This window comes from Mandrillus leucophaeus, unplaced genomic scaffold (genome assembly GCF_000951045.1).
Source record: "Mandrillus leucophaeus isolate KB7577 unplaced genomic scaffold, Mleu.le_1.0 Scaffold44, whole genome shotgun sequence".
Classification (NCBI taxonomy): Eukaryota; Metazoa; Chordata; class Mammalia; order Primates; family Cercopithecidae; genus Mandrillus; species Mandrillus leucophaeus.
In genome coordinates this window covers 1,083,560-1,095,066 of record NW_012104698.1, presented here as the reverse complement: position 1 = coordinate 1,095,066, position 11,507 = coordinate 1,083,560, and the positions used below count along the sequence as shown (strand labels likewise).

General features: G+C 45.3%; 2 protein-coding genes across 3 annotated transcripts in view; one reads left to right on the top strand and one right to left on the bottom strand.

Annotated features, from left to right (window-relative positions):
• The window catches only part of CNOT1 (CCR4-NOT transcription complex, subunit 1), a 124,702-nt gene extending 118,730 nt beyond the window's left edge, over positions 1 to 5,972 (top strand). Inside the window, exons 45-49 of the mRNA XM_011994009.1 lie at positions 461 to 610; positions 1,244 to 1,424; positions 3,109 to 3,241; positions 5,327 to 5,461; positions 5,620 to 5,972. Of these exons, the coding sequence (XP_011849399.1) occupies positions 461 to 610; positions 1,244 to 1,424; positions 3,109 to 3,241; positions 5,327 to 5,461; positions 5,620 to 5,698 (678 nt within the window). The 3' untranslated portion in view covers positions 5,699 to 5,972. The remainder of the gene's footprint in view (positions 1 to 460; positions 611 to 1,243; positions 1,425 to 3,108; positions 3,242 to 5,326; positions 5,462 to 5,619) is intronic.
• Positions 5,973 to 6,857: 885 nt separating this feature from the next.
• Positions 6,858 to 11,122, bottom strand: SETD6 (SET domain containing 6). 2 transcript variants are annotated; one of them, XM_011994002.1, is made up of 9 exons: positions 11,043 to 11,122; positions 10,726 to 10,815; positions 10,506 to 10,650; positions 10,275 to 10,416; positions 9,939 to 10,133; positions 9,683 to 9,803; positions 8,373 to 8,553; positions 8,062 to 8,204; positions 6,858 to 7,884 (listed from the first exon to the last, which is right to left on the bottom strand). In XM_011994002.1, the coding sequence occupies exons 1-9, from the start codon at positions 11,067 to 11,069 to the stop codon at positions 7,558 to 7,560; spliced, it is 1,371 nt and encodes a 456-aa protein (XP_011849392.1). In that variant the 5' UTR covers positions 11,070 to 11,122; the 3' UTR covers positions 6,858 to 7,557. The 2 variants fall into 2 exon arrangements, with proteins under 2 accessions (XP_011849392.1, XP_011849391.1); XM_011994001.1 differs by having other exon boundaries at positions 10,506 to 10,815.
• Positions 11,123 to 11,507: the final 385 nt, after the last annotated feature.

The window sequence follows — 11,507 nt, the reverse complement described above, 5'->3', positions numbered from 1 at the left end:
CCTGCCTTGGCCTCCTAAAATGCTGGGATTACAGGCATAAGCCACCGCGCCCGGCTTCATTTTTTTTTTTTTTTTTAAAAAAGGAGTAAGTGTGATGTCTTGTCTTGCTGGGGCTTCTTTTCAAAGACTCTTGGTGAGTGAGGAATGTTATTCTGGATTATTATTTTGAAATCCAAGTCCAGGAAAAGTCAGTCAGTTGTGCAAATTAGACCTTTGCCCAAAAGGTATCTTGCTTCTGGAAAGGAAAAACATTATGGAGTGAGAAATTTTTATCATTTTGTACCAAGATTCTTCTAAAGAAAGAAAGACTGATTAAAGTAATAAAATGTGGCAGCTGTGCCCTTCAAGGCATTTATAGTGTATCTAGTTTTAGAAAAACAGTCCCATCACTTTTTAGCATAGATGTAATTTACTAATAAAAATGACTCTGCTTGTGATTCTTGCATTTTATCTGTGGCAGGTGGACATGTTGAGTGAAATTAACATTGCTCCCCGGATTCTCACCAATTTCACTGGAGTAATGCCACCTCAGTTCAAAAAGGATTTGGATTCCTATCTTAAAACTCGATCACCAGTCACTTTTCTGTCTGATCTGCGCAGCAACCTACAGGTTAATTGGTTTGGCTTAAAACTCAGCTATGTCTTCCATAGAAAGCACTTTCTATGTATGGTTCTGTGTGTGGTCCATTTGGGAGTTAGTCTTTTATTGTCATGTCCATCAGTTGGGTGAGGTTAACTGGATTTATGTATTTTACTAGTTCATTTCATCAGTGATATTTTGCTACAGCTTTGGACGAGACAGCCCTATAAGAGTAGACCACTGACAGTCATTAGCTGTTGGTACTTCCAGGGTTTTTCTGAATATGTGGATGCTGATTTACATTTCTCTGTAGGGTATTTTGAAAGTTATATATTTACAATCTGTATATGCCATGCAACTACAACTTTCTCTCCAAATCTTTAATTGACACAGTGCATATTTTGATTTTATAAACTTTAGAGTTGTGCCTTGAGTACAGTGATAGAAGCTTTGGCTTTCTGAGGGAAATCACATTTCTCTTACTGATACAACCACTTTTGGAGCATCTGTGTATTTGTTAAATAATCTCAAAAATTCGAGCAAGTGAATCACCGTGAATGTTCAGCCTTTCCATGAAGGTGTAAGAAGGGTTTAGAAATACTGGTGCTAGAATTGGTCCTCTGCAGGAGTAAGCATAAAGAGTTCTGTTTTGCTCATTTTAAGGTATCCAATGAACCTGGGAATCGCTACAACCTCCAGCTCATCAATGCACTGGTGCTCTATGTCGGGACTCAGGCCATTGCACACATCCACAACAAGGGCAGCACGCCTTCAATGAGCACCATCACTCATTCAGCACACATGGATATCTTCCAGAATTTGGCTGTGGACTTGGACACTGAGGGTGAGTGAAACCTGCCAGTTTTCAGAGTAGAGTTCTCTGTGCTTTTTGCTACAGTCTGATCACAAAAATGTAAAAATGCTTCAAGCCACAATAGTTGAAGGAATGTTCTGTCAGTATATTTATTTACAGGTCTGGCTGATTATTTTATCTTTAATTGGACATTATCTGCTCAGTGCAGAAAATACAAAAAAGCATAAAGGAAAGAATTATCCAGAATCATGCAGTATCAGTTTTGGTGTATGTGACTGAAGTTTTTCAGTGTGAAAATAAAGTCCCTTTAAACATAGGTTCTTGTTACATTGTTTTGTTAGGCTGCCTTATATAATAGCATTTTTATTGGTGCCTGTTTGGCAGGTATCTTGTTAAATGTTCATGTATAAAGATTAATAAATAGGACTCTCCTGTTCTGCAAAAAGCTCACAGTATAACTCCTGTTGCAGGTTGCAGCTTTTCCGCTTGAGCTACATTTCTTTTGGTCCTCTATGTGTATCTTATATAATAGAGACCCCAGTTAGGTGCTAACTAGTTGTGCAGTCCTGTCTAGTTTTTGCATACATATATTTTAGGGGGACACTACTCTTTAACTTTGCTTATTGATTCTTGAGAGATACATTATTGTTGCATATATGCTGCATGCCTGTATGTGGGATGGATTTAAGACAGCTTAAATTCAAGATATAACAAAATTGAATACCATCACGTCCAGAGCTCGGCAATAAAAGGAAGGAAGCCTTTAGAGAAACGTGTCACTGTGGTAGACTCACAAACACGAGTAATGTCAAGCAGAGGCAGACAACCAAACCAAATTAAGATAATACTTACTCCGATGTAGTTTAGATTAATGGTTCTCAAAATGTGGGCTGGGTACCCTTAGGGTGTCAAGACCTTTTTAGGAGGGCTGTGAGGTCAAAACCGTTTTTTGTTTTTGTTTTTTTTTAAAGCAATAGAGTCTTGCTGTCTTACCCAGGCTGGAAGGCAGTGGCTAAATATCGGCTCACCACAACTTCCGCCTCCTGGGTTCAAGCGATTCTCCTGCCTCAGCCCCGAGGAGCTGGGATTACAGGCACGTGCCATCACGCCCAGCTTATTTTTCTGTATTTTTAGTAGAGATGGGGTTTCACCATGTTGGCCAGGCTGTTCTTGAGCCCCTCATCTCAAGTGATCCACTTGGCTCAGCCTCCCAAAGTGCTGGGATTACAGGCGTGAGCCACCCCGCCCGGCCCAAAACTGTTTTCATCATAAAACAACATTTACATTTTTGGGTCTATTCTGTCATGTGTACAGTTGAATTTCTCAGAGGTTACATGAAATATACTGTAACAAGTTGAACACAGAAGCAGAAATGAAAATCCAGTTGTCTTTTATTAAGCAAGACTTAGAGATCTGCAAAATGTAGAAAAACGTAGTGATGAGTGTCACCAGAAAATAGTTCATGTTACTTATATTAGCATATAGTGGGTCTGTTTTTAAAAATGAATATTTAAAAAAACCTAATTTCTAATGTGGAAAATACTGAAATAAAACTCACAGAAATGAGAACTCTTCGGGGTCCCGAGAACCACTGCTTTAAACCAAAGATTAATTTGAAAGCCTCTGTCAGAAACCCAAACCCTAGCCAGTTAGAACTGTTTTCCCATGTTGGCCTTTCAGACTAAGTCCTAAGTCAAGGTTTCTTAATTTCTAGGTCGCTATCTCTTTTTGAATGCAATTGCAAATCAGCTCCGGTACCCAAATAGCCACACTCACTACTTCAGTTGCACCATGCTGTACCTTTTTGCAGAGGCCAATACAGAAGCCATCCAAGAACAGATCACAAGGTAAGAAAGCAGCTTATTTTTTAAATGCTTCAAAAGGGTTTTCTTCCTTTCATCTTAAATTCTTTTTTTTTTTTTTTTTTTTTAAATTCTCTATGCTTTCAGTGTTCAGTGAAAATCTATTGTTTGGTTGGTTTGGGTGTTTTTGCTTTTTTTTTTTTTTTTTTTTTTTTTTTTGGGAGATGGAGTGTTGCTCTGTCACTGGAATGCAATGGTGCGATCTTGGCTCAATGCAACCTCCACCTCCCAGGTTCAACCTTTCTCGTGCCTTAGCCTCTCAAGTAGCTGGGATTCCAGGCACCCGCCACCATGCCCAGCTAATTTTTGTATTTTAGTAGAGATGGGGTTTCACGATCCGCCCACCTCAGCCTCCCAAAATGCTGGCATTACAGGTGTGAGCCACTGCACCTGGCCTTCAGTGAAAATCTTTTACATGTCCAATAATGTGTTAAGTGTGGGATACAATTGTGAGCAAAATGGGGATGGTTGCTGCCCTCCTAATACTCATTCTGATGAACATGTATCACAAGTAGAGCATTGTAAATCGTAATCATGGCTTAAATGAAAAGTAGTTTACACCACAAGGCACATTTTGATTAAAGGTCAGGAGTTTCTCTGAGTTGGTGGTGATAACCAGTCCTAAATCATGCATGCCTATGGAAGACTGTGTTAAGGACCTTGGACTTTTCCTCATTACCTCTGGGTTGAAAGCAGTAGCAATAACAGGAAATAACAATAGTTAGGAATCTGTTGCCGGAGTGCCTAGACTATATATATAGCATTAGAGAGATTGTGATATATATATATACACACACACACAAACACTTTAAAAATTGGGCTAGACTCTTAAAACTTGCTCATTTGCCTAATAATACCTATGATGCTAAATATGGTATTCCTTTGTGTACTAAAATTTAATATCTTATTGGATGCTTAGATGATGATGATCCATTTTGTTTATATAAAGCTGCAGTAAGTCGCCTTGGGCTTGTAATCTTTGTTATGCTTCATGTACAGTTGGTATGTGAAAGGATATAAAAGCCAATACTGGCATTCAGAAAAATTTTACCAGTTTACACGTGCACTAGCAATGTTAGAATTCTTTTGAGAGTCTCGCTTTGTCGCCCAGGCTGGAGTGCAGTGCTTCAATGTCGGCTCTCTACAACCTCTTCCTCCTGGGTTCAAGCAATTCTCTGCCTCAGCCTTCTGAGTAGCTGGGATTATAGGCACCTGCCACCACGCCTGGTTAATTTGTTGCATTTTTAGTAGAGACGGGGTTTCACCATCTTGGCCAGGCTGGTCTTCAACTCCTGACCTTGTGATCCACCCGTCTCAGCCTCCCAGAGTACTGGGATTACAGGCGTGAGCCACCACGTCCAGCCTGCAGTGTTAGAATTCTTATTTTCTATTTCCTTACTTTTCATTGAGAGTGAGCTTGCTTGCTTATTTATTTGAGACAGAGTCTCTGTCGCCCAGGCTGGAGTATAGTGGCATGATCTCGGCCCACCACAACTTCCCACCTACCAGGTTCAAGTGATTCTCCTGCCTCGGCCTCCGACTGCTGGGATTACAGGCATGTGCCACCATGCCTAATTTTTGTATTTGTAGCAGAGACGTGGTTTCACTATGTTGGCCAGGTTGGTCTTGAACTCCTGACCTCAGGTGATCCACCTGCCTCAGCCTCCCAAAGTGCTGGGATTACAGGCATGAGCCACTATGCCTGGCCTGGGAGCTTATTCTGTAAATTACTACTTTTTGTACTAACTTTGTGTGTCATGTACTCTGGGCTTTATGTGGCTTCCTCTCCCCCATCACCCCTTATTCTGAACAGTTCTGAGGTAGATACCATTATCTGCACTTTACATTAATACTTAGTCTTCTAGGGCTAAGAGCAAGGTTCAAACCCAGGTATTCCATCCCATGCCATTTGGAGTACATTGATTAATCCACCTGTCTTTACTACTAAAGGTGAAAACTTTTGCCTGTGGTTTAATAATCAGGGAGAAGTTAGAAAAAAGAGTAATGGAAGAATCATCATGAATTTGTATGCTTCTCTGCATTAACTAGCTCTTTTCTCCCCTTTCCCAGAGTTCTCTTGGAACGGTTGATTGTAAATAGGCCACATCCTTGGGGTCTTCTTATTACCTTCATTGAGCTGATTAAAAACCCAGCGTTTAAGTTCTGGAACCATGAATTTGTACACTGTGCCCCAGAAATCGAAAAGTGAGTTCAAAGTAATTTTTAATTGTCTAGGAATGAGACTGGAGACTGAAAACCTTATTTGTCTCTAGGTTGGGTCAGTGATTAGTAGTTGAATGAGATGCAGGGTATTGTTAGGCCTACTCTTTAATCACAGATTTGTAACTGTCTTCATCCTTCAGGTTATTCCAGTCGGTCGCACAGTGCTGCATGGGACAGAAGCAGGCCCAGCAAGTAATGGAAGGGACAGGTGCCAGTTAGATGAAACTGCATCTCCGTTGTACGTGTGTCAGCCTAGAGGTCTCACTGCACCGAGTTCACAAACTGAAGAATCCTTTCAGCTCTTCCTGACTTTCCCAGCCCTTTGGTTTGCGGGTATCTGCCCCAACTACTGTTGGGATCAGCCTCCTGTCTTATGTGGGCACGTTCCAAAGTTTAAATGCATTTTTTTGACTCTTGGCCAAAATTTAGAAGATGCTGTGAATATCATTTTGAACTTGTGTAAATACATGAAAGAGAAAACCTTTGTCTGGAACTTCTTGGCTTTGTGCAAGCTGTGTCCAAGGCAAGTACATAAACTGGTACCTTGTAATAAAGAGGCAGCTGATGCCATGCACTTGTCTGAGGGCATAGCTCCATGTCCTCTGACATTCCTGGTGTCCCAAAGAATAGCAAAAAGCCAGTTTGAATATTATGTAACTTATTTTTTTAATGTGGACAGGGGACCTTAAAAATCACTAAGTTATTAAAAATGTGGATGTGCTAGAATTTGATATGTCTGGGAACATGGGAAGGGCTCACAATTGGAATCCCATGAGTTTCTGTTTTTCTCTACCCAAACCCATTCCAAAGCTGACTGCATTTGTACCATCTTACTTATTTTGGGGATTACACACCTCAGCCGCGTGAGATGGGGGTCAGCTCTTTATATAAAGGGAAACTAGACCAGGCCTAAAGCCCACCCCCTACCCTCACCCCTACATCCCTCTTCTGAAACTTAAAAACAGTGGGAATATAGGAAAGGGAAACAAATCTCATTAATTGTTCTCCCCATTACCCCAATGAATGGCCATACAGGCTAAGCTAAATAATGACAAAGTTGAAAGGACCAATACAGCCCCTTTTAATAAGGGTTTTGAATGTTTTGCAAATGTATTGGTCCCTGTGCTGTATTTTGTAGCCTTTTCCCGGGCTTCAGCTCCCCTACTTCTTGTATGTGTATGCATACTGTAGCTAACCATTAAAGTCATGACACACACGAGTCCACTGTGCCTTTCTCAGTAGCAGCAGCCAGTGCTGGTGGTGAGGAGGAAAAGTGGACAGTCCAGCCTTGCAGACCTTGGGGCCATGGGGGACCATCAACTACTTGCTGAATGATAGGTCATTCCCACTAACTAAGCTGGCATGTTTAAGGAAACCCTTTTTCTTCCTATTTCAACACTGGAAAATTGCTGGAGCAGGTTTCTCTGGTTAAACAGAATTTAAAATGCCCAGTTTTAATACCCGCCAGGTATTTTGGTATTTTTTCTTTTTAAAGAAAATGAGTAGATGTGTATTTTAAAACTTAACCCACTTAAAATTTGCCTTACCTTTCATGACTGTCAAGTTTTACAGCCAGAGAGGACAAAATAGTTCAAAATTAAATAATTGAAGTCCTCCATGAGTGATGTCTTAGGGTTTATTCCCTGAGGGGTGGTTTGTGCCATCTAGAGTGAACTTCGGGTAACTGATCATTGAGTGTCAGTTACACAGCTTATTAAATCCAGTCTTTTAAATAAAGGTTAAGTGATTTCCTCAAACTAGACTTAGATTTAAACCAGGGTCTACCACCAAGTCTATTATGAAATGCTGAAACACAACAAGACGACCTATTACTACCATATTTCCACTGGCTTTCGTTAAAACAGAACAAAATAGCTGTAACATGCTTTAACAATTAGCAGTGATTCCCAAGTCTGCTGTTCTCAATCCTAAAACACATCACCCTTACCTCAGTTTATCCTAGCACACCACGTTTGCTACTTTTCCTCTTGGTGTTTAATAAGAAAAAGATCCAAATTTTCCCTTTTTCAAACATCAATGAGTACTAGCTTAGAATAAAAGTTCTTATTGCTGTTCCTTCAGGGAACAGGGAAACTGCCAACTTGTGTCAGTTCCAACAACTGATGTAAGATCATCTTCTGACCATAGCGAACCTGTAAGGCTTGCTGTTCCCTCCAGCTGAGTTGGGCATAGACTTCCTTATTACTGAGTAAATCTTGGTCAGTTTTTAAGTCTGTGGCATAGGTCTGTAAGGTCAATAGAACACTGTTTCGTAGCAGCTGTCTCCACGATGCTTTGAGCTTGGGAATATTTGTGATCGTCAGGCTGCCCTCTTCCCTTTTATTATCTCCCCCTCCATCCTGGTCTTTAAGCTCTCTGAACTCCTCAGCAGGCATGCACAGTACCTAGAAACAACCACAGAGCCCTTTAATTAGGATGTACTACTTTTGTACTTCCAAAATGATTCAGGAGATTAAACCCATCTTAGCATTTATTAAAAACCCCACATTTCCTCATTTTCTAGCTGTTTTGCTTTAAATACTTAGATTATCAGCATTAAATGGCCATTTTCAGCCCTTTACCTTTAGTGTGGTGATCAGCTCCTCTTCAGTTAGCACCTCCTCCCTCCCTATCACAAAGGCTCCTTCTTCCCCTACCATCTCCAGTTTGCATAGGAAATCCCAGCGCTCATACGCTAGGAGCCTTTCAGCTTCAGTTTTTGTTCCTGTAGATGAAACAGCAATGTGAAAGGCTCAGTACACCCAATGGCTCATTTTTTCTTTAGTCTGCCACCCAGTCTACAAAGTCAACTGCTATTTAGCAAAGCTGTTTAACCTGAGGTGTGGGTATAACACACCATCAGTGTCAAATATTGAGTTAACGATACACTCACCCTGTAATGCTGCCTCACGAACTGTCACCATCTGAATGTCAGCTGTGTCATCTGTGTTGTCAGGATATGGTTCAACAAAACCGTACATATGAATCAGTTGCCAGTTAGCCATTTGCCCATAAGTGTTGAAAATCTCATGGCCTTTAGGAATGGGCTGAGTGGCTACCATCCGAAGACAATTCTGAGGTGAAAGGGAGAAGCTGGGGCCATGCCTTTCATGGGCCAGCCCCATGAAGATTACTTCCACTTAAGAGCCTTTAGCAGGTGTAGTTCAGCCATGGGACTGATGCTGTTAGCTACCAAAGTTCTACCTTTAGTTCCTGTTAAGACCCTGAACTGTGAAACAAAAAAGGGTTAGGCTAACTTTCAAAGGCCAGCTTCATGTTTAAGTGGGTGGATTTCTGCACAGTCCTCTTCAGCACTTAAAAAGTTGCTAGCTTTAAAAATGAAATTTTTGGCCGGGTGCGGTGGCTCACACCTGTAATCCCAGCACTTTGGGAGGCCAAGGTGGGTGGATCACCTGAGGTCAGGAGTTCCAAGACCAGCCTGGCCAACATGGCGAAACGCTGTCACTACTAAAAAATACAAAAATTAGCCGGGCATGGTGGCGGGAGCCTGTAATCCCAGCTACTTGGGAGGTTGAAGCAGGGAGAATTGCTTGAACCCGGGAGGCGGAAGTTGTAGTGAGCTGAGATCACGCCACTGCACTCCAGCCTGGGTGACACAGCGAGACTCCTTCTCGGCGCGGGGTGGGGCGGGGGAATGAAACTTTCGCAGATCAAAGTGGGAAAGGAAAATGGAGGCAAGGATTAAGAAATAACCATACTTAACTAATTTTCGATCCTATAAATGTGTCATCTTTTCAGGCAATTTTCCGTATAGAACAGAGCTGGTAAAAACACAGCTTTATACCAGTTCTAGGATCATCTTAGACCTCTGGCCTGTGAATGTCCTCATCCCTACAAAACACGGAGACTCTCACTGTTCCAGGCCGCTATCCACAGAGCCACACACAGTCTGGGCTCACTGATGTGATCAGCCAGCAGGGAATGAAGCATGGCTATGCAGACTACCCAATCTCTAGCACTAAATAAATGATGGTAGTATAGTTTATCAGAGGGTTAACCCCAACTTACTTTGAGGACTTTAAAATGTTTTGCATTCAAATAATTCTACAGTAATAAGCACACTAAAAGTACATACAGGAGGAGCTGATTTCACCTACTCATTTTGTAGCATTAGTAAAAGAATGGAGCCTAAAACACAATGGCTTGAATCATGCTTAGTGCACCAATAAGAACTCCACTCACCGCAGAATATTCTAAATTGGCATTGTGATTGGCTAAGTGGTTTAGTATGTCTGCAGCAGGCACCATCACTGGGGAGTTGGGCTCCTTTTCATCCTCCTCCTCTTCCAGTGGTTCCTGAAAGCTGCCATTGACAGAACCTGGCTAAGGTCCTGTCTTGGGTGAGGGATTGGGGGTGGATTTCATTGTTTTTCCCCTTTTGTCCCTCTCTACAGTTCTAAAGAAAAGGGTTCCGTCCTCAGAGGCCCCACCCACTGACCTATAGGCCATCACAAGGGCCACGAGCTGATGGTAGAGTTCTAGGGAGCGAACCCTGAGGCTGAAGAGATCGGGGTGGGCTTCCATGAAGGGCAGCACGATGGAGTGGTACTCGCTGCGGATGTTGGCCAAATCCTTCTCCACGGCCTCAGGTACGCCTGTGCCCTGCAGCAGGCACCGGCGCTCCTCCTCTGGCCTGCAGGGACACCCACACCCAGGTTCCCTTCATCCCTTCACACACTTTACTGGGCAGGACTGGTGCAGGGGCGGGTGGCGGGGAAACTTCCTGCAGCAGGCTACGGTGCAGGCGTTCCCCAACCCCTCCCAAAGTTCTCACCAGAACATCGGGTGCTCCAAGCGGCCCAGCTCGGGCCAGAGCGCAAAGTACGGCCTCCAGCGTGAGGCCGGGGCCTGCAGCTCGTGGAGGAGCGCCAGCAGCAGTGGCACCCAGCCCGACTGGCTCTGCAGCGCGCCTCGCTCTGAGGGAGACACAGGTGTGAGCGCCCCGGCGCGGCCTCGCGGACCCGCCCCGCCCAGCCCCAGAGCCCTAGCCCGCCGCCGTGCCCACCTCGCTCCAGCAGGCTGCCAATGGAGCAGGTGTGCTGCGACAGGAGCGCGGCCCGCGGTACCACGAACAGCAGCTCTCCGGCCTGCACGCTCTCCCGGGCCACCATGCCGTAGCCGGCCACCGTGCCCTGCCGGCTGACCGCCACCTGAGCAGGAGGAGGGCTGGTCAGGGCAGCCCGCGCCCGGCCGCAGGTCCTCCGCCCGCCGGCTCGCTCGCTCACCTTGGGACTCAGCTCCAGCCCCACCAGCCGGCACCAGTTCAGGAAGCCGGCCACAGGATCCGGGTCGCCGCCGTCCACAGGCCCCGCCACCTGAGATAAGTGCGCGCAGTGACCAGGCCCGGCCCCAGAGAGCCCGCTGGGAACGGCAGGAGACCGCGACGCGCGCGCGCAGAACGGGCTTTGGGTGGAGGTGGGGACGAGCAGAGAGGGGCGCGGGACCCGCGGGAGGGAGCGGAGGGGGCGCAGGCGCATGGCCCTGCGGGCGGAGGAGGGGTGAGGCGCGAAGGAGAAGGCTGGACCCCGCACCCGCCACTCACCCGTGGGCGCTTCGTTTGGCTCGCCATGGTCTGAAAGCGCGCCTCCCGGTGGGCCCGTGGAGCGCGCGGCCACTTCCGGCGTCTCTGGCCCCGCCCCGGCGCCGGAACCACGTGGTGCCTGTTTTGGCGTCCACGCTGCAGACCGGCCGGTGTTAGCGCTGGCTGGAATCGTTCCTACTGAAAACATCTTGAGTCCAGGATCTCCAATTGCTCTCGCGCGGTCAGAGTGCAGAAGGAGCGTCCCGTGCCGCTTGGAGCCTAGTTCTGAGCCAGGTACAACCCTGGCCTTTGGTCTGTCCCCGAGGGCTGAGGCTTCTTGCCTTCTGGGTGTAGGAACAAAATACGGTTTCTGGATCGGAAGCCGAGGGTCTGGCGGCCGGCCGGTGGTGAGCGACGCATCTGGGCGGCCAGCGACCTCCTGATCTCGACTCCTTGTTACCGATGGCCATGGAATCGTTTTACTGG